Source organism: Microtus oregoni, unplaced genomic scaffold (genome assembly GCF_018167655.1).
Source record: "Microtus oregoni isolate MIOR12 unplaced genomic scaffold, Mior012 000000F_ref0000247, whole genome shotgun sequence".
NCBI classification, from domain to species: domain Eukaryota; kingdom Metazoa; phylum Chordata; class Mammalia; order Rodentia; family Cricetidae; genus Microtus; species Microtus oregoni.
Window position 1 is genome coordinate 76,579,240 of NW_024543059.1, and position 26,830 is coordinate 76,606,069.

A 26,830-nucleotide genomic window follows, 5' to 3' on the forward strand; every position below is an offset into this window, starting at 1 on the left:
ATAGAAAATTTAATCCTAACCAAATATTAAGTGTTAGTTCAAGATTTCCTTTTTTATGTGTAAAAGTGTTTTTTTCTGCATACATGTATATGTATACTACATGTGTGCCCAATGCCTTAATAGGTCAGAAGAGGGTACTAGATCTTCATAACTGTCATTACAGATGATTATTACCCATTGTGTACTTGCTGAGAATAAACCTGGGTCCTCTGCAAGAGCAATAATTGCCTTAACCACTGATATATCTCTCAAGCCCCTCAAGATTTCATTATACTATTAGTTCTATCGGACTTGAACTGTAGAAATATTTACAAAGCTGGGCGGTGGTGGCGTACAACTTTAATCCCAGCACTCGGGAGGCAGAGGCAGAGGCAGAGGCAGAGGCAGAGGCAGAGGCAGAGGCAGAGGCAGAGGCAGAGGCAGGCAGATCTCTGTGAGTTAGAGGCCAGCCTGGTCTATAAGAGCCAGGATAGGCTCCAAAGCTACAGAGAAACCATGTCTCAAAAAAACAAAAACAACAAAAAAAAAAACACAAACAACAAAAAAGAAATATTTACAAATTCAACTTTCATACATGTGTTAGTTTTATTTCAATCTGACACAAACCAGGAAGAGGTAACCTCAAATGAGAAATACTAATACTTCCATTGGACTAGTCTGTAGGCAAGCCTGTGGGGCATTTTCTGAATTTACGACAGAAGGGCCCAGCCCACTGTAGGCAGTGCTACTTCTGGGTAGGTGACCCTGGGCTGTATAACAAAGCAGGCTGAACAAGCCTAGGAGAACAAGCCAAGAAGCAGTGCTCCTCTGTGATTTCTACTTTAGTTCCTGCCTCCGTGTTCCTGTCTTGAACAACTGCCATGGCTTGATGACTGGCCATAACCAGTAAGCCAAAATTAGACCCTTCCTTCCCCCAAGTGGCTTTTGGTCAGTATTCTGACCCAACAGAGAAACAATACATATTTTAGGATCATACCGCATACAATCTGTTGTTCTGTTTAAATAGAAATTAGGTGGACATAATGATACTTACTGTTCGTGGGCCAGTTAGAAGGGAAATAGCCTTTCAAAGGCAGCAGCTCCACTTCATTGACAGAAGATGGCCCATAGAAGGCACTGCATGCAATGAAGGTATCTAGTTGGAAGTCTAGGGTTTTTGAAATCACCCAAAGATCACCTGAAAGGTCAAACATTTCCAAATTCCTGCTTTACTGAGGTAAGCTTGACCAAAACAAATAAATAAACAAAACAAAACTATAGCTCGTTAGGATTTCAGCATGGCACTTTGTGGGTGGTAGTAGGGATTGAACTTAGTGCTTTGTGTATGTTATGCAGCCATTCTATCCCTGCACTACAAGTCTAGTACAACACATTTGATATGTCTTCTGTGGTTTCCACAAGCAAACTAATTAACATATCTATCACCTGACATGGTTACTTCTGTGTGCCTGCTAAGAACCCTTAAGATCTCCACCTTTTGCAGACTTCAAGTAAACGATACATTATGATTGGCTGATACTGAAAATTAGATCACTAAAACTCACAACAGAATACATATATACTCAGACAGGCACTTGCATATACATAAAATAAAAATACATCTTAAAAATTATGTTTCTATTGTTTGTAAAAAAATAAATAAATAAATAAATAAATAAAACAAAAATTTAAAGAACAATTTGCTAGGCCTGGAGGGATGGCTCAGCTGTTAAAGGCTAGGCTCACAACTAAAAATATAAGAACAATTTGCTGATATTTCGATCAATGAAGACAAAAGATGATTCACAAAACTAACAAAATAGACAAATCTCAGGCAAAACTAATCAAGAAAACAAAATATACAATCCACATAAGTTTCAGAAAATATAAAGTATTAATACATTGAACCAATGACTTCTACAGAGGTTTGCCCAGCCCTCAGGGGATAAGGAAAGAGGTAGTGAGATCCTGTCCCCCACAAACACAAAAGTTTTCAAAAGTTTATTTATTGAGTTGAGAGATAATAAAACAAGATGTCATTCTCTAAGGCTGGCAAGGCAGCTGAGCAGATAAAGCACTTGGAACCCACATGGTGAAAAGGAAAAAACTAATTCACTCAGCTATCCTGATTTCCACATGCATACTGGGATGGGTCTGAATGTAATCTAGAGATTCAACTTGCATCAGAATTCCAGCAGGCTTTTGTTCATAAAACTTCACCAGTTGCCTTTAAATGCATATGAAATTGCTAAGTGCCAAGAGCAATTTCTGGAAATGAGGGGAACTCTGTATAATCTGACTATTAGGACTTAAGCTACAGCAATTTAAGCACTGCGGGATTGGGACAAATATATATATATATATTTTATATATATATAAAACATAGAAGCCCAGCCATTAATCCCAGTCAGTGCTCAGGTGGCTGGGGCAGAAGAAACTGTGAATTTAAGACAGAAAGACACTGTCTCAATGAACCAAAAATTAAGAAAGGAAAGAGATGTGGCTCAGTGATAAATTCCCTTCCTAACATATGCCAGACCTTGGGTTTGATTTCTCCCACTTACAGTATAAAAGAAGTCTAGAAAAGGCTTGAAATAAAAAGACTTGGTACATGAGAAGATATTCACAATATACCTGACCAACAAAGGAATAACATGAACACATAAAAATCTTTTATAAAAAGGATTGCTAAAAATTCAATAGTAAAGTAGATGAGAAACACATACAGCTAGTAAACACATAAAGAACACTTTGAAGTCAGAGAACAGAAAAGTGCAAACCAAACTACAGGTTCACTGTACGTACACCCACTTGAGTAGGTTTAGCACAGCTTCTCTTGTACTAAGACTACACTTGGCAAAAACTACTACGGAAATCAGTTTGGAATTCTAAGATAAAGATGGATGTTACATTCTCATGATCTGTAATACAACATTTCCCTTTCAAGGATTGTATCTCAAAAAGTCTTTTGTATATCTACAAAAAAGTTTAAGAACCCCATACCAGGCTATGGGAGGACTGGGGTAAGAATAGGTCATGGACGCTGAGAGGTGGTGGTGCACAGAGTGAGTTCCAGGTCAGCCACGGCTGTTACACAGAGAGACCCTGTCTTAGAAAAAAAATAGGTCTGGTACAGAGTTAAATTACTTTATTATTTATATGGTATCAAAATTTTAGTGCAATTTTTCAATAAAGTGGATTCTGGAATAAAATTTTTTAAAACTCTTAAAATTTTTTTGTTTTTAGTTTTTGGAGGCAGAGTTACTCTGTGTGACCCTGGCTGTTTTGGAACTCGCTCTGTAGACCATGCTGGCCTCTACTCACTCTGTTTCTTGAGTGCTGGGATTAAAAACTCTAAAAATTCTGAGTATACTTTTTATAAATGATCTAAAATACCACAATTTTCACTATATGGCATTGTTAAATTATACTTAAAAAATTCTCTTTACTATAAAGGATTTGCAGAGCTATGGAACTCAATCATGAACACGGTCAGGTCCACCTACCTTTATTATAAACTGAAGAGCTCTCCTTCCGACTCAGTTTAAGATAAATCCTACTTTTTGTTTCACTGCAAAATTCAGGGTTCACAGTTGCAAACGTCTTTAGTTTACCGTACTGTTTCCTCTGAAAATCAAATGCTTTCCTGAAAAAAATAACAAAAGATTCAAATAAATTTGAGTAGCTAAGAGACTGCTCAGGTTAAGAATAACTCCCTGGTTTCCCAGGAACCTTTGGTTCCCACATCCATATCTGCCAGCTCACAAACACTTGTAACTCCAGCTCCAATAGATCCAATAACCTCTATGCTTCACAAGTACCCACAAACATATGCACATACACATAGACACAATATGAATAAATAAAAATCTTTAAAAAGGAATTATTTTAATTTTTAACACAGAACATAACAGTAAGAACCAAACTTTGTGTGTTCATTTACTTTCAGAGATGTTGCAAAACATAAATATTATAAATATATAAATATTATAAATAGATATATAAATATATCTATTAGCTGGGTGGTGGCAGCACATGCCTTTAATCCCAGCACTTGGGAGAAGCAGGTGGATCTCTGTAGGTTCAAGGCTAGCCTGGTCTACAGAGTGAGTTCCAGGACAGGCTTCAAAGTTACACAAAAACCCTGTCTTGAAAAACCAAACCAAAATAGACAGAAAGAGAGAGATAGTCACAGATGTGAATCATCATCATCATCATCAAAGTCAGGCAGAGGTGGTATATTCCTTTAATCCCAGCACTAAGGAGGCAGAGGTAGACAAATATCTGTGAGTCAAGGCCAGCCTGTTCTACAAAGAGTTCCATGACAGCTAGAGCTATTACACAAGAAACCCTGTCTTGAAAAACCAAAATCATCATCATCGAGACAGAAAAAGTATTTAGAATCTAGACCATCTATGTTTATATAGCTGCAAAATTAAAATAATAAATAATCTTAATTACTATTATCTTATACATTATTGTTATGAGCAAACAATATACACAAAATCCTTGGGAAAGACCCTGGCATCTATAAGCCTTCAATAAGTTATTAAATTTCCATGCAAACTGTCATTATGTTTAGTTGTTATTGAGCCCACTTTCATCCTATCAGCTCTATAATTCAGGCTTGGGAATGACCTATTCCTGTACTGTTAAAGAATTATTATTGTGGTTTTATAAATAGGGTTTCCCTTAGGTTTGTGAATAACTATGAGAAGGAAGAGAGGAAAAAACAAACTACCTTTTGCAAGTTGTCGTGATACTATTGACATCACTTGATGTTTAGAGAGAACCAAAATAACTTTAAAGCCTTACTTTCATTTAAAATTATAGGACTGAGAGTAGTCTCCTTGATATATACTTTCCCCATCTGTGGTGGTTTGAATGCAACTGACCCCCATAAACTCAGAGGGAGTGGCACTATTAGGAGATGTGGCTTTGTTGGAGTAGGTATGGTCTTATTATAAGAAGTGTGTCACCATGTGGGTGGGTTTTGAGGTCTCATATATGCTCAAGCCATATCCAGTGTCTCAGACCTCTTGCTGCTACTTTGAGGGATCAAGATGTAGTTCCTTCCTTCTCAGCTCCTTCCCCAGCTGCCTGCATGCTACTATGTCCCACCATGTTTTCCTTTATAAAAGCTGCCATGGCCATGGGGTCTCTTCTCAGCAACAGAAACCCTAACTAAGACACCATCTCAATTTCTTTTCAAACCAGAGATGGGTTTGGAATATAGCTTAGGAGAAGAGCAGTCAAGCATGTGAAAGACTATGGGACTAACCCCAGAGTACCTGTTGGTGAGTTCTGCAAGGGTTGCTATTCTATGACATAATTACAGGAAATTTTATGGTACCATAAATCATACCTCAACAAAAGCTGGCATTCCTCATAGACCGGTACCCTTTGACTTCTTAAATATGAGCCAATACTCTTAACATCATTAAAAACCATGTTGGACTGAGACTCATACTGTGATAACTGTCCTGGAGTTGCTTCCTCAAGCCATTTGAAAAATTTACATTGATTACTTTTGGGCCTATCACATGTATAAAAGAGACGACCCTAAGGGGGAAAAAAGATATAAAGAACTTAATGTACAGTGTTTGCCTAGGATGCATATTAGAATAGTGAAAATCTATTTCTATTTTTCTGTTTTCTGCACTATGCTTGTCAAGCATTTTATAACAGCTGCCTGTTATTAATATATTCCAAAAAACAAATCACTTATTAATTTAAGCAATACATTAAAATTATAAAGTACCTATTTTTCCATTTATTTTCTCTTCATCAAGAGAGTATATTATACTGAAAACAAAACCTAATTTAAGAGACTGGAGAGCTGGCTCAGCACTAAGAGTACTTGCTGCTCCTCCTGAGAACCTGGACTTGGTTTCTGGGAACCACATGACAACTGATAACTACGTGTAATTCCAGTCCTAGACTAGAGAATCTAGCACTCTCCTCTGGCTTCCATGGGCTCCAGGTATACATGTGGTGAACACACACACACACACACACACATATACATATATATATACACACACATATATATATGTATGGAAACATTCACACATACGCATTAAAAAAAAAACTCTTGTTTTAAAATATATTTAAAAATTTGCCAGGCAGTGGTGGTGCACACCTTTAATCCCAGCACTTGGGAGACAGAGGCAGGCGGATCTCTGTGATTTCTAGGCCAGCCCGGTCTTCAAGAGCTAGTTCCAAAAGCAGCACCAAAGCTACAGAGAAACCTTGTCTTGAAAAAACAACGACAATATATATGTAGATACAGATATAGAGATATAAATATATATTTAAAAATTAGTAATAAATTATAACTTGACATTGACCCGGAAACAACTACTAGCGATATCTGTGCATTTCTTTCTACATACACACATACACACACACAAACATATACATAGATTTTGTAAAACAAATTCACCAAATGATGCATCTTATACTTTGTGACCTAACCCTTTAAACAAACAACATAGCATGAACAAGCAAACATACTATCAAATAATCTTGAAAACAACATGTTAGTGGCTACATATTTCAATCTATATAGCTATGCTATTATTTATGAATTCTTGCTTTTGATTTTTGTTTTTTTGAGACAGTTTCTCTGTGTAACAACTCTGGCCGTCCCAGAACTCATCTCTGCCTCCTGAGTGCTGAGATTAAAGGCATTATGCCACTACTGCCTGACTGCTTTTGAATTTTTTTGTTTGTTTGTTTGTTTGTTTTTCGAGACAGGGTTTCTCTGTGGCTTTGGAGCCTGTCCTGGAACTAGCTCTGTAGACCAGGCTGGTCTCGAACTCACAGAGATCCACCTGCCTCTGCCTCCCGAGTGCTGTGATTAAAGGCGTGTGCCAACACCGCCCGGCTTGCTTTTGAATTTTTAAGGTCAAATTTATATATTCAACTAATGATGCATTCAAATAGTGCAATTATTTAACTGCTACTATAGGTGTAAGCAGTTTTACAAATGAGTAAAAGCTACCAATGTGTTACGAACCCTTCTTTGTAATACCCACAATACACATTAGGACAGCATGCTTTTCTACTCACTTGGCCTTGTCTAGTGCTGGTTCAGTTTCCAACCTCCATTTCTGTCAGTCTCATCTCAGCATTTTCTAAACTCTAAAGCAGACCCCTTTCTCAGTGCTGACACTGTGCTTAGGCACACCCTTCCTACCTTACAGATGTAATTTTCTTCCCTGTATCAGTTTCCATCCACTACTATACAATAAACTCCTAAATTTTTTGAAAATTAACTTTAATTCTTATTTTTGTATTCTGGAACACAGATCATTCATTTCATTAGAAAAGTACTGAGAGCTTATTATGTTACTAATGTCACAAAGAAAATTCACGTCTCAGTTTCCATAGTACCTAAACTATGAATAAGGAAAGTGTGGGGAGGGAGCAGAAGCAATACCTTATTTGGGCCTTCTTTTTTAACCATGACAAGTTTGGCAGGTTGATTATGATGGCAGGATGGTAAATGATTTTTTCCACTTTTTAGTGTCTCTCCTTTTGACGATGTATAAAAGGATATGTCAACATTGGAAAGTGCTTTGTACAACCTTTGTGCCAAATCAAATAGCAATATATTCAGATGCTCTACAAGAAAAAAAAAAGAACTGAAAATCATATACAAAATTATTTCATGTTAGTATCAATTTCACTGTTTCCTAGCCAATTTGAAAATAGCCTTTTGCCAGGCAGTGGTGGTGCATGCCTTTAATCCTAGCTGTCGGGGGGCAGAGGCAGGTGGATCTCTGTGGGTTCAAGACCAGCCTCATCTACAAGTGCTATTTCTAGGACAAGCTCCACAGCTACAGAGAAACCCTGTCTCGAAAAAAAAGAAAAGAAAGAAAAAAATAGCCTTTTAACAATCAACTGTAGCACAGTACTATAAAATCCAAGTCTGTACAGTGCTCACAGAGGTCAAATTGTTCCGAAGGCTGTGCTTCCATGAGGGTGTGAGTAACAGAATCTGGGCCCTCTGCAAGAGCACTGAGTACTTTAACCACTGAGTCAGCCCCCTAACTATCCCTTTTGTACTCATTTTGCCAAACTGGAACAAAAACAAACAAACAAACAACAACAAAAACCCAGCTTCATTGCCATCCAAATAATGCACCCAAAGCAAATACTATTGTATGAAGCCCTTATCTATCAGATTCTGTTATGCTCCCTCTGAAAGTCATCCACACTTTTTCATTATTGTTGCAAATTGACTGTATATATTAAAGGACTTCACTGTATCATTCCTTTTTCTTTAAGAATTGTTATTTTTAATTATGTTCGAGTGTGCGTCTGTGTGTGTGTGTTTGTGCACATGACTACAATACCCAAGGAGGCCAGAAGAGTATTGGCTTCCCTGGAGCAGAGTTACTGATAGTTATGAATCATGTAACTCTGGGCTTATGTAATAGAGCACAGGTCCTCTGCAAGAGCAGAAAGCATAATTAATAGCTAAGCCATCTCTCTAGTCCCTCACTGTAGCATTTCAATACATATAAATATCGTGCTTTTAGCAGCCACACCAGTTATTTACGTATTTTATTGTAGTTTTGGGACAGTCTTACTATGTGGTCTAAACTGACCTCCAGCTCGTACTCTCCTGCCGTATTCTACGTGCTAGAATAACAGACAGGCACTGCCACACCTTATAACAATCCAGCTTTCAAAATCCAAGTTTTATTCTTTTTTTTTTAATATTTATTTATTTATTATGTATACAATATTCTGTCTGTGTGTATGTCTGCAGGCCAGAAGAGGGCACCAGACCTCATTCCAGATGGTTGTGAGCCACCATGTGGTTGCCGGGAATTGAACTCAGGACCTTTGGAAGAGCAGGCAATGCTCTTAACCACTGAGCCATCTCTCCAGCCCCCCCAAGTTTTATTCTTAAACCTCAAAACATTCAGACTTAAGCTGGGCAGATCTCTGTGAGTTCGAGGCCAGCCCGGTCTACAAGAGCTAGTTCCAGGACAGGCTCCAAAGCCACAAAGAAACCCTGTCTCGAAAAAAAAAAAAACACATTCAGACCTAAGCATGGATCATATTTAACTGTTTCATTTACATGTAATGGACTCATTTATTTCTATTTTAATAGATAAAAAGCCATAATTTAAAAATTATTACAATTTCTCACTTTTAAAGCTTTTGATCAGATCAGACATTCAAATAAAGAAATGATAATTTCTAAAATAAATTTCCAGAAGAAAATTTACTATGAAAATCCATAAGGTATTATTCTTTTTTATAGTTCTAATACTCACAATAGGTAATCATCAGAAAAAAATATAACAGCCATACCTATGATAGAAGATGTAAAGATCTGCTTATAGTGAATGGGAGACTGGAAAACAGCTGGTACGTAAACTTGTCTTTGAGGGAGATAAGCCGATATTATTTTCTGCCCATTTGGGAAGCACAGCTCAGAACCATTTATCTCCTGAAAAAAAAAAATCACAGTTTACCAACAAATTGCTTTTCATATATATAATGAAGAAAACACTAATTGTAGGTTTGAATTTTAGAATCCATGAAAATTGTTTTATGATCTAAAATAAAAAACAAAATAAAGCCTAAATATCTACATAAACTTTTAAGTCTTAAAAATACTAACTTTTCTCATTGGTCTCTTTATATGATTTTAATATATTATATCAAATTTTTAATAGAGGCATGTGTCTTATTTTAATAATCCAATCAGCAAAATTGATTTGATAGTCAAAAATAAAAACTGTCATAGTGAGCTCAGTACTAGAAGGAGTGGCAGAAAGAGGAATAAGAGCTAATATTTATTAAATACCTTTTACATGCTCAACAGCATACCTAAGACTTTTAAATACATAATTCAATATTCATAATTACTGGGTAACATCAAACAAATAGCTACCTGATCAAAAAGTAAATCGTTCCCAAACAATCTGTGCCTTCTTCTGCTGGAATTCACAAAGTAACTACTGGAGAAAACGCTCCAAGAGCTTGAAGCCTTCCCTCACCTGTAAATCTTTGACTCTGGAGTTGTAGCTGGCGGGGCTTCCTAACATAGCTTGAATTTCCACTGTCTCAGAAGTCTGCTTTGAGTTCAGAGAAAAAGCTTTCTTTCTGGAAGCCAACTCTCGACTGCTAAAGTCCTGCTGCTGCTGATAGAGCATGCCTTTCATCCTCTGCAAGTGCACAGGGTCTACAGAGCTTTCCTTCACAGCATTCCTCTGCTGCTCACTGTCCTCTGCCACTTCACCGCCAATTCTGCCTAGAGCAGCTGAGCTGCACTGGGATGTGTTTTGATATTTTAGCCACTTGCTTTGCACAGAATTCTTATGAAGCAGTGAAGCATCTCCTGGAGTTCCTTTCCGGCGAGAAGTCTCACCCTGGTCCTCAGGCCCAAGGTCAAATGAAAGAACTGATTCTTCACACAGGTTCAACACAGAAGAACTAGAGGACTCTCGTGTGTCGTCATCAGCCATAAATGAACAGGACTCTAAGACTGCTGGCCCATCATCAGGAGGCAAAGTAATGAAGGGAACTGAGGCTCTGGTTGCACATGGAAATCTTTGAAGGTTCTTACTCCCCAAAAAACCAATGTTTTCCAATCCTGAAAGAAAACATAATGCTGATTCAATACAAATATTTAACCAGTCATCACCCAGACTCTCGAAAACAGTGGGTACATGAGCAAGGGCAGAAGGTTCTGACTTGCTGTATAGAAAAAGAAGATAACACTATTTTATAGCCCTCCCAAAATAAATGCTTTAATATCAAAATCTAAAGGTTCAAAACTTAATGTATAGATCTGAAGACTCTGTTAAGGCTAACAAATAAGTCCTCCTCTTTTCTTCTACAGAACTAAATATCTAATTTAATTATTCATATTTATAGAACCTCTAAGTTTTCAAAGTATTCAAATCGGAGAAAAGCTGCATCACTCTCATTTTACAGATGAAGTAACAGAGTCCAGAGCTCACAGTGTCTATCAAGTAGAAAGAACACAGAATGAGTTGATATCTATTCACATTCCTTCTGTGGACAAAATTAACAGCTCACTTAATATGATGTGATTGCAACTGTTCATTATATTTATGAATTATGATAACTTTCATAACAAAAATTTTTAGCTTTCTATGTTAAATTAATCATAGATGGGATAGTGAACTCATGTCAGATTTTGTCTGAGTGAGCTTTGGAATTGCTTCTTTCTAGAAGCAGCTATTAGAATAGAAACGTTGCTGAAAGTGTAAAAAGCAATAAATATGTATTTCATAGATTAATGAATCAGCAAAATTGCATAGGAATTGAATACTATTAAAGTCTTTATCTAAAAATATAAATTCTTACTTTATTTGACACAGTCTCTATTTTATAGGGATTAAATTCTGACGACCACTTGGGAAGTAGTAGAGCAATAAGTGAGTCAATGAATATTCTTAAATGAAGTGTTATGTTATAATCCAACAACCTAATTGAGTAACAGTGACAGAAAATTAAAATGTCATTACAGAACTAAAGATTCATGCCTGTTTCAGAAGATATATTCCCCCCAAAAGATCTCTTCCCCATCCTTTTTTTATCCCCAAGTAGCCCAAGCTAGCCTTTAAGTACTGATCCTCCTGCCTTGTCTCCTGAGAGCTGGGATTATAATACCATCTCACACCCATCCTCACCCCATTCGCATCTCCTCCTACCCTCCCTCTTTTCACCTGCCTTCAATCAGACATAACCATGAAGTCAACTCCAACTCAAGTACTGATTCACATTACATTTTTTCATACTAATCATCAATTCACAACCAAAAAACCATTAATCACATATAACTTCAGACTAGAAAAAAATACATAAATGAAATTATCAAGAAAAAGTGAAGTTAGTGGGAAGTGATCCTATTAAACAATACAGTTTTCAAGAAGCAGAAAATGACTTATAAGAAAAGTCAAAATAGAGTTAAAAGCTTGAGGCCTGGGAACAATGATGGCATCAGCCACTGAAGAGTTCCTCATACCGACAGTATCCCAAAGCAAAATGAGGAGATGAAGAAGTTATGCCAAGGTCAACCAGTGGTGTTCATGAAACATTTGCTACAAACTACTTCACAACAGAAAAGAGGAGCCAAGTGTTGGCATTTTATATGGTGCCTGTGGGGTTTTTTTTTTTTTGTTTGTTTGTTTGGTTGGTTTTGGTTTGGTTTTGGTTTTCAAGACAGGGTTTCTCTGTGTAACTACCTTGGCTGTCCTGACTTTAAACTCACAGAGATCCACCTGCCTCAGCCTCCTGAGTGCTGAGATTAAAGGCACATGCCACTGTCTAGCACATTGGCATTTTAGCTGCAAGAAGTCCTTCGACAGTAGAGACACTTTCAGAGGCAGTGAAGAGACAGTAGAGGAGGGAACAAGAACTAGAAAGGAAGGAAAATGCATTTGGAACAGCATCCATAACAGAAAAAAGCCTGAGGGAAGAGACACTTCTAGCCCAGTAACACTCTCACAGATAACAGCAGAGAAAACAAAGATCACCAGGGAAAGTCCTTGCTCTCAGAGATTCCTCAGAGAACTCAAGCACAGAGTCTTCATTTCTCGTGTTGAAAGAAAAAGTAGGTGCAGAGCTCGATGCAGAGATCTTTTGTTCTGGTGAAATCACCTGTCCAGAAAAAAGAAAATCACTAAGATGTTCTTACAGTGCCCTTTCCTATTTGAATTCCGGTGACCTCTCTTTCAGAAGTCACTATTGTAAGCACATTGGGAACAAAGAACTATAAAATTATCAACAAAAAGGACAGGCTAGCAAAAACTTACTAATATAAACAATAATTTTAAGTACAATTTAAGGTTAGGATTTATTGTGAAGTGGATGGCATTCTGATTTGGACTGATTCCATTATGAAGACTTAGTTCTGAGGGTAAATTTCCATTCTAATGGGTTCAACCCAAGTCCCATCTCATGTGTGCAAACTATATTTCTGCATACACAAGGTCTGAGCAGTTTTCTCTTATGTTCGTGGATTTCAGGTTATGCATAGTTGATATACATTTTAAGATATTCCTTCCAAGTGCAGGGACTCTTTAAATATATTCAGATCTGAACAGTCACAATTCTCACTAGAATAGTTTTAAGTTGTGTTGCAGTTTTTGCCCAAAATCAAAACGTAATAACAGTCACACCTGATGCTGTTCTAGTTTGCCTTTAGTTGCTGTCCTAAACACTTAAAAACAAGTTAGGAGAGGATACGGTTTGTTTCAGCTTACGTTTTCAGGTAACAGCCCATTACTAAGGGATGCTGGGCCAAGTACTCATGCAGGAACTGCATCAGAAACCTTGAAGAAAGAATCCTTACTGGCTTGCTGGCTCTTACACAGCTCAGGACCACCTGCCCAGGAATGCCACTGCCCACATCCATCAACAATCAAGACAGTTCCTCAAAGATATGACCACAGGCAGGCCAATCTAATCGGAGTAATTCCCCAATCGATGTTCCCTCCTCCCAGGTGACTCTAGGCTTTGTAAAGATAACAATAAAGAACTGTCAGGCACAGTGTCACATGCGCTTAATCTCAACATTCTGGAGACAGAGGCAGGCAGAGCTCTGAGAGTTCAGGATCAGCCTGGCCTGCACAGTGAGTGAGGCCAGCCAGGGCTACACTGTGAGGCCATGATTCAAAAAAAAACAAACAAAGGGCTGGAGAGATGGCTTAGCAATTAAAAGTAGTGTCTGTTTTTCAGCTCCTAGTACTGATATGGCAGCTCACAACTATCCAGTTTCAGGAACTCCAACACCCTCTTCTAGCTTCCCTGGGAACCAGACATGCAAGACATACATGTACACAGACGAACACGCAAGCAAAATACTCATACATATAAAAGAAGAAATTCTTAAGTATTCCACCCTATTCCCCTACCTAGTACATTCTGCACAACTGGCCAGAGTTACTTCTAAAAATTAAGCTAAATCTTTTTTCTTCACTGATGCAAGCCCTCTAATTGCTCCCAGTCTGTTCCAATGTAGACTGCTTTGTGATATCTTATACGGCCCTACCTGACCAGGCCCCTGGCCTGCTCTCTGGTTGAACTTCTGTCACTTTCCTTGTCCCTCATTCACTCCACATTATTCTACAAACTGGCCAACTGTCTGTTGCCACAAATCCCTTTCCCCCAGGATACTGGCATGACATTCTCATCTCTACTCCAGTGTCAGCTATCAGAGACTGCTGACTTTACCTACATACAACAGATTCCCAGACCATCTGTACTCTGCCACCCCTTACATAGCTCTATCCTAACTCAGAGCACTTAAGCCCTTCCAGGTACTATGAAGACAAGAATTTGCCTCTTTTATTCACAGGCCTATTTTGACAGTACAATAGAAGTAGGCAGTTGCTCATGAGAATATGTTTGTTGCCTGCGGATACAATTCAATGACAGAGCACTTGCCCAGCAAGTGTGAAGTCCTGATTTGATTCACAGCCCTGGGTGGAGAAGGTGGGAGGTGGGAGTTGAATGGTTGACAAACATATACATTTTTAGGAATTAGCCATAATTCTACTTTCCTATCTCTCATTCATTCTTTAATTCCCTCTGAATTGGCCACTACACATACTATTTCATTGCAATTGTTCTTGCCAAGGTCACTATGATCTCCAAGTAGCTAATGAAATGGGACATATTTCTATATCCCTTTTATTGGAGGGCTCAGTAATAACAGACTCCATTCTGGAGATGATGTGACCCAAAAGCATAGAGGCAATAAAAGGAAAAATTAGTAAAAGGGGTTCTAAGAAACAAAAAACTTTCTTTTTTTTTAAAAATATTTATTATGTATACAATATTGTCTGTGTGTATGCCTGAAGGCCAGAAGAGGGCGCCAGACCTCTTTACAGATGGTTGTGAGCCACCATGTGGTTGCCGGGAATTGAACTCAGGATCTTTGGAAGAGCAAGCAATGCTCTTAACCACTGAGCCATCTCTCCAGCCCAAACTAAAAACTTTCTGCATAGAAAAGGAAGAGATCAACAGAGACCACATACAGGATGGAAGAAGAATGGGCAAAGTATTCATCTGACAAGAGACTGTAAGATAATCGGATTTAAAAGTGGCAAATGGTGCTGGGGTAGAGAGCTGACCCTAATTAGCATATAACAATAATTAGAAATATGGCAATGGACACAAATATACAAATTTCTTCCTCTTTTGTTCTTTTTTCCGTGACTGCCTAGAAGTCTCTATACAGCCCAAGCTGGCTTCAAACATTTTTTTTTCCTGTTTTAGGCTCCATGCTGGGATTTACAGTCAAGAGCCACTAAACACAACAAGTTTCTTTTTCAATAACTCAAGCAATGGTGATCACAAATTATAATATTATGAAGAGTGGGAAACAGTATAGACTTGGAAACACAGAAAAAAAGCAAACCAACATAGAGGAAAAACTAATAACACATAGGCTGATTTAGTCCAGTAATTGTAGAAAGCCTCGAAATCTGGTACTGCTGAAAGGAGGCTAAGTGGGAAAATTACAAACATGCCAACAAGTCAGAAAGCAGGAGCGCCTTGTGTAGTCTGACTAGAGCTATCATGGTTCTTGCCAATTTACCCATGGACTCCTTTCTATAAGGATTTACAAAATGTAGTAAAAGAAAACAACTTGGTGAAATGCAACTATAAAAATGACTTTTACCTGTAGGAAGTCAGTCTGCACACAAGCGCTAGGCAACTCTGGTGTCCAGACTGGAGGACATGTCATGAAGTTTTCATATTCAACGCTATCTGGAAGCTGACTGTATCCTAGCTGTGTGCTGTGTCCTCTCACCATTACACCACTAGTGGCTGATCCTTTCACCTGATGGCCTTGAAACTCAACAGGCTATGGGTAAAGTATTAAAAACAAGAATTTTGTAAGTATATGACACAAATATTCATACTGTATACATACAGAAATGTTCTTCCTTATTGTACACTAAGCCCTTTGAGTGCACAGGCCTTTCTATTTTGTCTAAGAATCACCAACATGTAATGTATTATCTTTCATACAGAAACGAGCCAATAAACACAAAATAAAAGAGAATAAATGAAGAAGCACTTTGCTTTGCTTGAGAAGTCTGCACACTTATCAGGTAGACAGTGGGATCTCTGCAGCCCTATATATCTGAATCTTCTGCTCTGAAGTGTGACGCAAAGCAGAATTACTCCCTCAGTTACTTCATGTCTACCTATGCCATGCTTTCAGGTTCCAAATGGCTTTCTCTGCTGCCCCCTTGAGGATTTTAGCATTTATGCCACACAGGGTTTAACAAAGCCCACCTAGGATACAGGAAAATAAAACAGCTAAAAGGGCCAAAAGAATGTCCTTAAAGGATTTATTTCTAATGGATGGATGAATTAACAAAATGATAACTATAGAAACTCTGAATCTACTATCACTTAGAAATAAAGATCCTAAAGATCATTTGAAAGGACAATCAAACTTAATGTGCTTTTTTTCAGAGCTTTAGAAGAGAAAAACACTATATAGTACCTGATTGGCGGCCTACACTGCATTTCTAGCCGTGCTCACCTGAAATGAATTGCCAAGTTACTAGGACAGGCATACTGACCATTCAATGCTAGCATTCAACAAATGGACTGTCAGGATTTCTTTGGGCCAAGAAACATTGTTTTAAAAATTTGTGAGGGGAGTCATGAATTCAGAGAGTTTGGGACCTTGTGTACTGCTACAGTTTTAGTATAAATTACAGAGCATTCTTGCGCTGGTTAGTTTTATATCAACTTGACACCTGCTAGAGTCATCAGAGAGGAGGGAGCCTCAATTAAGAAAATGCATCTATAAGATTGGACTGTAAACAAGCTTGTAGACATTTTCTTAGTAATTGATGAATAAGGACAGACCCCGTCTATTGTGTTTTGGGGAGGACAGTGAAAGGACTTTGGAACTTTGGACTGGAAAAGCCATTGAGTGTTCAAACCTCAGTAGGCTGCTCTAAAGGAGCTTGGAAAATAAGAATGTTGAGAGCAGTGTAGGCAGTGGAGACTTTGCTTGTGAAGTTTCAGATGTGTGAAGAATCTGTGGTGTCTGGTCAGCTGGAGCTGTGATCACCAAGAGACCGGAACCACTAAAGTAAAACCCTTGCTTTGCTGGGACAATGGATGCTGGTCAGCTGTTGCTGAAGAATCAGCTGTGCTTAAAAGGCAACCAACATCACGAGGTGAAATCTTCTGGGAAGTGGTTCCTCAGAGTCAGCACACAGCTGTATTCCAGAAGTGGGCCAAAGTTGTAACTTGTGCTGGCAGCTGAACTTGGTAGTATAAGAACCACCCATGGTACTGGTTGTGAAGGCATGAAGCACTGAGGCTTGGTGAGGCCAAGAGACCACTGGTGAAGGTGCATCCTCAGTAGCAGTTGAAGGCCCAGGATTAAAGGGGTCATGCAGAGAAGGGAGAGGCTATTGATCAACGTGCAACCCAGTTATTGTAACTTTTTGCCAATTGCTGGCAACTCCAGCACTTTGGAGATGCCAGTTCCATGGGATGGCTCCCAGGAACAGTAGCAAGTATAAGTGAAGCCAACCTGAGCCAAACGACAAGCTGTATGAGCTGCAGAGGGTGGAGCCTGAGAAGTGATCCCAGATATTAGACACTGGATTATTTACACTGTTGTTTTGCTATACTTTGATTGTGACTGTGCTCTGGTTCTTCCCTCCTGAAGGAAGTATTTAACTTTTTATTACTTTCACAGGAGCCCATGCTTTAAAAACTTTGAACTTTTTTTTTTTTTTTTAAGAGATGGCTCAGCCGTTAAAGGCTAGGCTCACAACCAAAACTTTGAACTTTTAAGGGGATTCTGTATTTTAAAAGAGACTTTGAATTGTTTAAAAAGATTGATTATAAAGTGTTTGACTTTGTAAAGACTATGGAACTTTTTAAGTATTTAAAATGTTTCATACTGTGGTTTTATATTAATATATGATCTTGGGAATTAACAAGAAAGGAAAGTTATAGCTTAGCAGTAATGTGTTCATGTGTCAAGCTGAGTAGGGATCAGTTATGCTATAGGCTAGTTTTACGTTAACTTCATACAAGCTAGAGTCATCAGAGAGGAAGGAGCCTCAACTGAGAAAATGCCTCTGTAAGACTGAACTATAGAAGAGCCTGTAGGGCATTTCTTAACTAGTAATTGATGAAGAAGGGTCCAGCCTATTGTGGATGGTGCCACCCTTGGGCTTGATAGTCCTGCGTTCTATAAGAAAGCATGAACATTGTCAAGGGGAACAAGCCAGTAAGCAGTACTGCTCCATGGCCTTTGCATCAGGTCCTGCCCGGTTTGAGTTCCTGCCCCAACTTCATTCAATGAAGAACTATGATGAAGAAGTGTAAACCAAATAAGCCCCTTTCTCCCCTACCTTTTTTTTTTTTTTTTTTGGCATGGTGTTTTATTATAGCAATAGCAATCCTAACTAAGGAAACTCTTATCAACTATATGGTAAGAGACACATAAATACTAGGAAGGGGGCATAAGAGGTGGCAGTACAAAGTATGATCAAAATATATGCTATACAGTTACAGAAATATCATTATTTTCTATCAAAGAAACACACAGTAGTTTAGAGAGAGAAATGTACCTGCTGAGAAGTCCACTGCTCATGAGGACGCTCTAGCTTATGGTAAACTACTGTGGCAGGCAAGTTCCTGGCTAGGATGGAAAAATTAAACAGCCTTACTTATCATACGGATCACAATGTTTCCAAAAATATTTACTTCTAAAACTGAAATAATACATTTTAAAAAGGTTTAATATGGAGTATGAGTAAAGATTCAGGGTACTATTCTATATAGACTGGTACATTCTTAAGGCAAAAAATTCAACATATTTAAATTGAAAACATTAATGATTAATTCAAAAAATATTAAGACCAGGTGTGGGCACATGCCTTTAATTCCTTTACTCAGGAAGCAAAGGTAGAGAGATTGTAGGTTCAAGGTCAGTCTTGTTTACAGTGAGTTCCAGGACAGCCAGGGCTGTGAAGAGAGACCCTGGCTCAAATAAATAAATAAATTTCTTTGTTTTACAGGAGTATTTGTCTGCGGGCCTATATATGTGCCGTGTGCATGTTGGGTCCTACAGAGGTCAGGGAGGATGTTGGGAACCAGATCTATATCCTCTGTAAGAGCAGCACGTTCTTTGTAGCTGCTGGGCCATCTGTCCAGTTCCCTTACTGCTCACTATATCTTAGTGGGGATATGTTCTTGCAACTTTTTTGGCACCTAGTTTAAAAAAATAATAATATATTCTAAGTCAACAGAATATATTTATCACCTATATTACAAATGTTAAAAATTGTTGAGAACTGCCCAATTGTTAAGAACAAGAAAACTAAAAAAACTAAAATTAACACTATTGTATGCACAATCACAGTGGGGCAAGGGGGCACCAGTCTATCCAAACCTTTCTCAAACCCATCTGACTATAGTGTAGGAACTCTGCTATATTTGCTGGCCTGCAAACCACTATGTAGAGCAGAAATCTGCCACACAGTGTTGGAATTAAGGCAGGTACTGAAATGCCCGGCCAGCACTGGGGAACATAGTAGTAATGAAAAGGGAACAACAAAGAAGACAGCCACACAGTTAAACCAGACAAAGTCAGAGTATGATAGGAAAAGATGTCATACAGAAAAATGATGTTACTGAGACCTACAGCAAGACTAAGCTACACGTCAGGTGTGAAAAAGAAAGCTGGGGGTAAGACTGACAAGGTGGACCGACCAGCAGCACAGCATGAGCACACTCCCAACAGGACAACACTCAGCCTCACTTCATACTGCACTCAGAAGTAGTTTTTTAGTATATTTAGTACCAAAATTGATGATTTCACTATTTTAAAGTCCCCTAGAGTGCTACATAGCGTTCCTTGTTTTATTTATTTATTTTTGTTTTTCAAGGCAGGGTTTCTCTGTTGCTTTGGAGCCTTCCTGGAACTAGCTCTGTAGACCAGGCTGGCCTCGAACTCACAGAGATCTGCCTGCCTCTGCCTCTCAAGTGCTAGAATTAAAGGCATGCGCCACCACACCGTCTGGCTCACTATCTATTGTTCTTAAGTGTGTCTGCTGCAGAGAAAATATGTATGGATTGTTTTGATCATGAACAACTCATAGCACTGCTGGCAACTATGTTAATAAATCAAAAACATTAAATAAAGTGGTGTTTAAATAAAGACATAATTAATTACATGGTGAGAAGAGAAAAATGTTCCAGCCAGGGGGCTGAAGAGATAGCTCCGTGGTTAAGAGCACTGACTGCTCTTCCAGAGGACCCAGGTTCAACTCCCAGCACCCACATGGCAGCTCACAACTGTCTGACTCCAGTTCCAGAGGCACCCTCACACAGACATCCAGGCAAAACACCAATGCACAGAAAATAAAAATAAAGTTTAAAAAAAAAATGTTCCGGCCAGAGATGTGCAGGAAGCCAACTTTGCATGTCCTGTGTGACCAGTGATTCAAAAGTTTGGTGTTTAAGTTCATCACAGAACACAATGACTTCAACTAACATGAAGCAAGTGGAATCTTGTCTTTCAAATGGATGAAAGAATCATGTCCTCAAATACCACATTTCTCAAATGTTCATATTACAATGCTATGCTCATTTCAGTTTATAGATCAGTTATATCTATTCATGTTTAATTTTTATTATAAATATTTTAGAAAATAAACTGCATTTCAAAGAATTTCAGAATGTACGGTAATTTTCTCATACTTTTAGTAAAAATGACCTAACATATATGAACAAGAATTTAAAATTAAAGTCGGGTGGTGGTGGCATAAGCCTTTAACCCCCGCAGAGGCAGGCGGATCTCTGACTTTGAGGCCAGCATGGCTTATAGAGTGAGTTCCAAGTACTACACAGAGAAATACTGTCTGAAAAACCAAAATAAAATAAAATAAAATAAGATTTAATTTTAACATTGGGTATCACAGAGTGTTGTTCATTTACTGTCATGTATTATAGATCAGTCGGAGCTATGCAACAAGATGTTGTCTTAAAACATACACACATTATAGCTGGAGAGATGGCTCAGTGGTTAAGAGCATTGGCTGCTCTTCCAGAAGTCTTGAGTTCTATTTCCAGCAGCCACATGAAGGGTCACAACCACCTATAGTGGGATCTGATGCCCTTCTCTGGCATAAAGGCATACATGCAGATAGAGCACTCATACATAAATAAATCTTTAAAAAAATTAAACCACACACACACACACACAAACTGGGTGGTGACACCCAGCACTCAGGGGGGCAGAGACAGGCAGATGTCTGAGTTTGAAGCTAGCCTGGTTTACAGAGCAAGTTCTAGAACAGTCAGGGCTACATGAAAACCCTGTCTATAAAGACCAACCAACCAGCAAAAAAACCAAACACACGCACTGTTTGATGTTAAGTAGACTGGGGAATTGTGAAAGGAAAGAGACTCAGTCATCACTATATTATCCTCTACTAAAGTTGTCATTACCAAACTTACGGGTTACACTCTGTAATCCCCAACCCCCTCTGTTGAGAGATAGTCTTATTAGCAGACTGGCCTCAAACCCACTCTAGTTGAAGATAACTTTAAATTCCCTTGATATTGCCTTGTTTTCCAAGTGCTGAGATTACAGGAATAAGCCACCATGCTCAGCCACCACATATGTAAATACAGCAGACTGGTAGTATCTTCATTTTTCTGAGCTACAAAGGGAACAACCAAAATAAGACAGGTGACGCTAACCTTCAGGACTGACATCTGGGTCTTCTATGTGCCGAGCCTCTTGTTGGGAGGCATGGTTTTCATTCAGTATTGCCAAGCTTCCTAAAGTTGTGCCATGCTCAGACAGTGACTTTAAAAGGGACATATTGTTTATTACTTCAGAAAGTTCTGAAGAATTTCTAGAAGTAGCTGAGGATTGTTTGTTTCTCTGTGTAGTTTCCACTGCAAAACGATCACATGGCAAACTTCTAATCCACCCTAAATCTTCAGATTCAGGAATGTATGCTTCAGTGTCTTTATAAATAGGATGTTCTGTTCCTACCGGGTAAAATAAAGAGCTAGAAACCTGGGTGTTGGATTCATCTAGTTCACGACATTCAGAGTGATGCTGAGCGGTTTTCAATAGCTGGATACTAACGCCACTGGTAGAGACTGGTGATAAAAGCTGCTCATTACCTATGTGACTTCCCAAAGTAAAAGGCTGAGGCTGGGTACCTTCTGAGAAGAGGTCACTATTTTCAGGAGCCGGAGTTGTGACTGTGTTTAAAAAATAAGGAATATATGAACATGTATTTATACCTTTGGGTGTATTTGAGGGTGAAACAATACCATAATTAGTCCCATCTCTTTGGATAGATTTATTAGCATCGTCTCTGCTATCTCCTGGCACATCCTCATTCCACTCCTGCGATGAGTCCAGACTGCTCCCTGTGTCACCACCCCGCTCCAGCACTGCTTCTCTAGGGTTTGCATCTTCATGAGGTCCTGTGTAAAAACCAACACAGGTTCTATCGCAAAACTCTGACAGCAGCGTCTCGTTAGCAGGAAGGACGTCTTTAGGCTTGCCACTGGCAGGGGATGGGAATGGCAAGGGTTGCCGTGCAGTTTCTTGGCAGCCTATACCTCCACAGCTCTTTAGAACACATGAATCATCTGTAGGCAAAATTTCCTTTTCTCTTCTCTCTGAGTCCTGGGAAAGTTTGTCGTCCTCTTGTGATGCTTCATCAGTGTCACTGTCCTCAAAATTGCTCAGATTAAAAGAAACTTCCAGAAATGGTTGTGAAGATTTATGAATAGTAACCAGACTTCCTCTATCAGCATCACTTTTAGAACCCATGTCATCAGAGGTGCTAGAGTTCTTACTTGGAGAAGATTCGACTTCAATGTGTTTATGTTCTACTTCTGGCAACGGTGACACTGATAAACAGGACATACACTCTTGTTCCAGTGTGGTATCTGCATCTGCCACCAGAATACTTTCTCCAGTGCAAAGCAAAGCTTCCATACACTCCTTGTCATTTTGATTAGAAGTTACTTTGTTATTGTTCTGAATGTCAGGTTCTAATAATAAATCAACATTTTCTTTACTACTACAGTTAACCAGTAAGTTGTTGTTCTCACAGAACAGAGGTGCTCCGAAGTTTTCTTCGTGATTCCAGCTCTGGCAACTATTGTCTACTGGCTTGTCTTCATGGTACAGTTCTCCCTTTTCAGCACATGTTTCGAAGAGCTCTGCCTTTTTTTCCACCAAAAGTTCAGACAAATTAAAAATGTTCACATCTCCTTGGGCTTCAGGTTTGTCCTCTGTACCATTCTCATCTCTAGGAGAACAGGGAGGCGATCTCTGGGAGGGTAAATACATGGTCCACCGGCTTGTAGCTCTTGTGGGGTTTTCTGCCTGTTGCTCACAGAGTGAATTCGCTGAGCTCTTTCTCTCAGCATACTCTTCCTCTAGCTTAGAAGTAGTCTTGGAGCACCCCTGTGGTTGAATCTCAAAAGTCAGATTCTTACTCATGTTGGCTGATTTGGACTTCAGAAGAGCTAATATTTGTGCTTTGCTCCTGAGGTTTTGTGAAACTCCAGGACAGTGAGATTCCAAACTATTACTTCTTGTGTGCTCACTGCCCAGTAAAGCATCTGAATGCTGGGTTGCAGAGGTGACAGGAGAGCAAAACGTGTCCTCTCTCCTTAGTATGTCTGAGTTAACACTGAAGGATGAAGACACAAGGGAAAAAGGTCTGTCGCTTCTCTCTCTGTTCCTGAACGTATTCTCATTGACTGCCAGTGTATAATTCATATCTTTCTCACCAACAGTAGAAAACAAAGGAAGTGTGCTGGAGAACGGGAGAGGAAGTGTCGGGCCAGGTTTCAAATCATCAAATGAGGCAACAGATTCACCATTTTCTGTAACAGTCACTTTCTTTGGTGCCTTATATGGTATTTGAAAACCCTAAAGACATTAAAACAATCGTTAATGATACCATTATTTCTAAGGAAAATGTGAAATAAATTTTCTAAAAAGAATAACAGATATGTATATCTTGCCCAAGGTATATAGTATTTAAATTTTGCTGAATTAAAATATAAACATTCATTAGTAAGACTTTCCTAATTTGGATCTACTGTCTTATCACTTAAATAAACTATGAGGTATCATTTTACCAGCAAACCATCATAAAAATTTACCAGTTTCAAAAATAACTTTTTAACTATACACTGAAATATTAGTGTTCACACAGAAACTTACAGTAGCCTTCCTTTTTAAGCCAGAGGGCTGACACCCAAGAGACCGGCTCGAGGATATAAATGTCCTTGGACCTGACTCCAGAGCTTCTCTAGGGCCATCCAGTTTAACACCTCTACTTCCAGCAGCCTTAGCCTCCTCAACTGTGATTAAGTAACGCTCACTTTCCAAGTCATCGCCAGGTTTCACCTAGATTTTAAAAAATAAACATCAAAATTGCATTTGGGTCATTTTATTTTCCTCACTAGCAGCCTCACTAGCATTGAACAAGACCCAACAAATATTCAACCTCCTTGCTAAAGAAATCAGTCAGTAACTAAATTCTTCAACTATTCATTATTATGTACCAATTAACCATCAAAAATAGAAAATGGTAATAATGCAATAAAAGCGTCAGTAATTTGTTCTTCAGCCATTCATTCTGTGGTGCTGCAGAGGCCCTCTGTCATATGCTAAGAACATAAGACAGTGGAAAGCTTCCTTTCAAATAACTCACTTAGAGTCCACGCAACTAAATGTAGTATTTAAAAAAGTCAAAGCCATTAGTTATCAACTCTGTATCCTTACAAATGTATGTGAAGCAGAACTTCACAATTATCACAAATAGTTACATACATAACCACTTGCCTTGAAAAAAAAGAGTATTTTTCAGTCATTTTATTAGTCACCAACTCTAGGTAAAACATTAAGATTATCAGCTTAGAAAATATATCTTTATCAAACATTTAGTAATGAAATTACCTAGGATAAAAATAACAGTAGTTACATTAATTAAGCACTTACCAAGAAAATGTCTCCCCTTGACCCTCTTTTCATAAATTTAAAGGAACAACCACTATGAATGATATAAGATTTCATGGCCAAATAGTCACAAAGTGATGTTAGCAGTATGAATTTTAACGCATGACATTATAATAGGTAATTTCTAATCTTCAGAACAATACTGATCTATGTTTCTAGCTAAGGAGTGGACACAGATCATGGGCTGCATAAAAGGTGTTTCAGAGTCTAAAAAGAGACAAAAGCAGTTCTAAGGCCTTCAATTCCTTTCCTTCTTCAAACACAAGAAAAACACTGAGTACATTATGTGTGTAATGTATTTTTTTTTTTTGAGAAAGTGTTTAAAAGGGAATAATTTCAAAGACTATCAACCATGAAGGCTAAAGACAGAGCTCAAGGGGGCTGGAGAGATGGCTCAGAGGTTAAGAGCATTGCCTGCTCGTTCAAAGGTCCTAAGTTCAATTCCCAGCAACGACATGGTGACTCACAACCATCTGTAATGGGGTCTGGTGCCCTCTTCTGGCCTGCTGGCATACACACAGACAGAATATTGTATACATAATAAATAAATATTTAAAAAAAAAAAAGACAGAGCTCAATAGTGGAACACACAACCTCATGTACATGAAGCCTATCGTCCCATGCCCAACACAACAAATCCTCACCTATTAGATTCTAGAATCACAACCTGGGTTTGAATATGTCCTGCAACTAGCATTCTATGAGCATAAGCAGCTACTAAACCTTTCTGTGCTGCATCCCTAATATAAACACATCATAACATTGTCACAAAAATTAAAATGAAATCACTAAAAGCTGTTAGCACAAGGTACAACTATAATAAATGAACAATAATACAGGCTATAATCAATCAGCATTAGTACTATAACTTAGCCATTAACAGCATTCATAATAAAGTATCTAAGTAAATTTTTAAATTTCAAGGAAAGTAATGTAAATACATTAAAATACCTCGAGGCTCTTAAGAAATAGACTTTCCAAACATGCTCCTTTGTCATCATATAGAATTGCCTGTTATAAAACAAGAAAAAAGTTACAAAGTTTTCCTCTTCATTTCTTAATATCTTCAATAGCAAATCAAATTTGTCACGTAAGTAAATCATGTAATAAAAGAATTATATACATTCTGTAACTTGGAATTGTAAGTACATCTCTTTCAAATGTTACTGCATCCAATGAGCACGAGAGCTTAGGAATAGAGGAAGCAACTCAAGGACTCAGGCTCAGGGGAACAGCTCAGCAATGCACTTTTGGACAAGCAAAAGGACCCGACATCAGTTCTTAGCACATAAACGTCTGACATGGTGGTATGAGCCTACATCTCTAGGCGAGATGAGGGAGATGGAGAGACAGGAGGCCAGTCAGTTCAGTGAAAGACCCTGTTTCAAAAGATAGGTGGATAGGGGACATCCAATGTATAGCCTCTATACATTCAAGAACACATATATACTCACTCCCAAAACCCTTAAAAAAAGAGAGAAAAATAAAAAAAAAACATAATTCCTACCAGAAAAAGCCTTGAATGGAATTGGGAACAAAATATAATTAGAATGCATTGAGTGTGGCCAATAAAAAATGAAATCAGGGACTGAAGAGATGGTTCAGCAGTTAAGAACACTTGCTTCCAGATGGCTTAAGTTTTGTACCCAGAACTCATGTCCAGCGACTCACAATTGCCTGAAACAACTCCAATGTCTTCTTTATAAATTTACAAAATAAACATATAAATAAATAAAATCAGGTATGGTGACTCATGCCTGTAATCCAGCACTTGGGAGGCAGAGG

The 26,830-nt window shown here is 38.4% G+C and overlaps 1 protein-coding gene across 1 annotated transcript in view; it reads right to left on the bottom strand.

The window, feature by feature from the left end:
* The window catches only part of Zgrf1 (zinc finger GRF-type containing 1), a 52,718-nt gene that overhangs the window by 19,993 nt on the left and 5,895 nt on the right, over nt 1–26,830 (bottom strand). Inside the window, exons 4-15 of the mRNA XM_041630335.1 lie at nt 25,997–26,056; nt 24,248–24,433; nt 21,742–23,950; nt 18,603–18,673; nt 15,665–15,850; nt 12,513–12,636; nt 10,005–10,600; nt 9,313–9,451; nt 7,424–7,608; nt 5,345–5,541; nt 3,486–3,625; nt 1,034–1,177 (exon numbers count right to left, since the gene is read on the bottom strand). Coding sequence (XP_041486269.1) covers nt 1,034–1,177; nt 3,486–3,625; nt 5,345–5,541; nt 7,424–7,608; nt 9,313–9,451; nt 10,005–10,600; nt 12,513–12,636; nt 15,665–15,850; nt 18,603–18,673; nt 21,742–23,950; nt 24,248–24,433; nt 25,997–26,056 — 4,237 coding nt within the window. The remainder of the gene's footprint in view (nt 1–1,033; nt 1,178–3,485; nt 3,626–5,344; nt 5,542–7,423; nt 7,609–9,312; nt 9,452–10,004; nt 10,601–12,512; nt 12,637–15,664; nt 15,851–18,602; nt 18,674–21,741; nt 23,951–24,247; nt 24,434–25,996; nt 26,057–26,830) is intronic.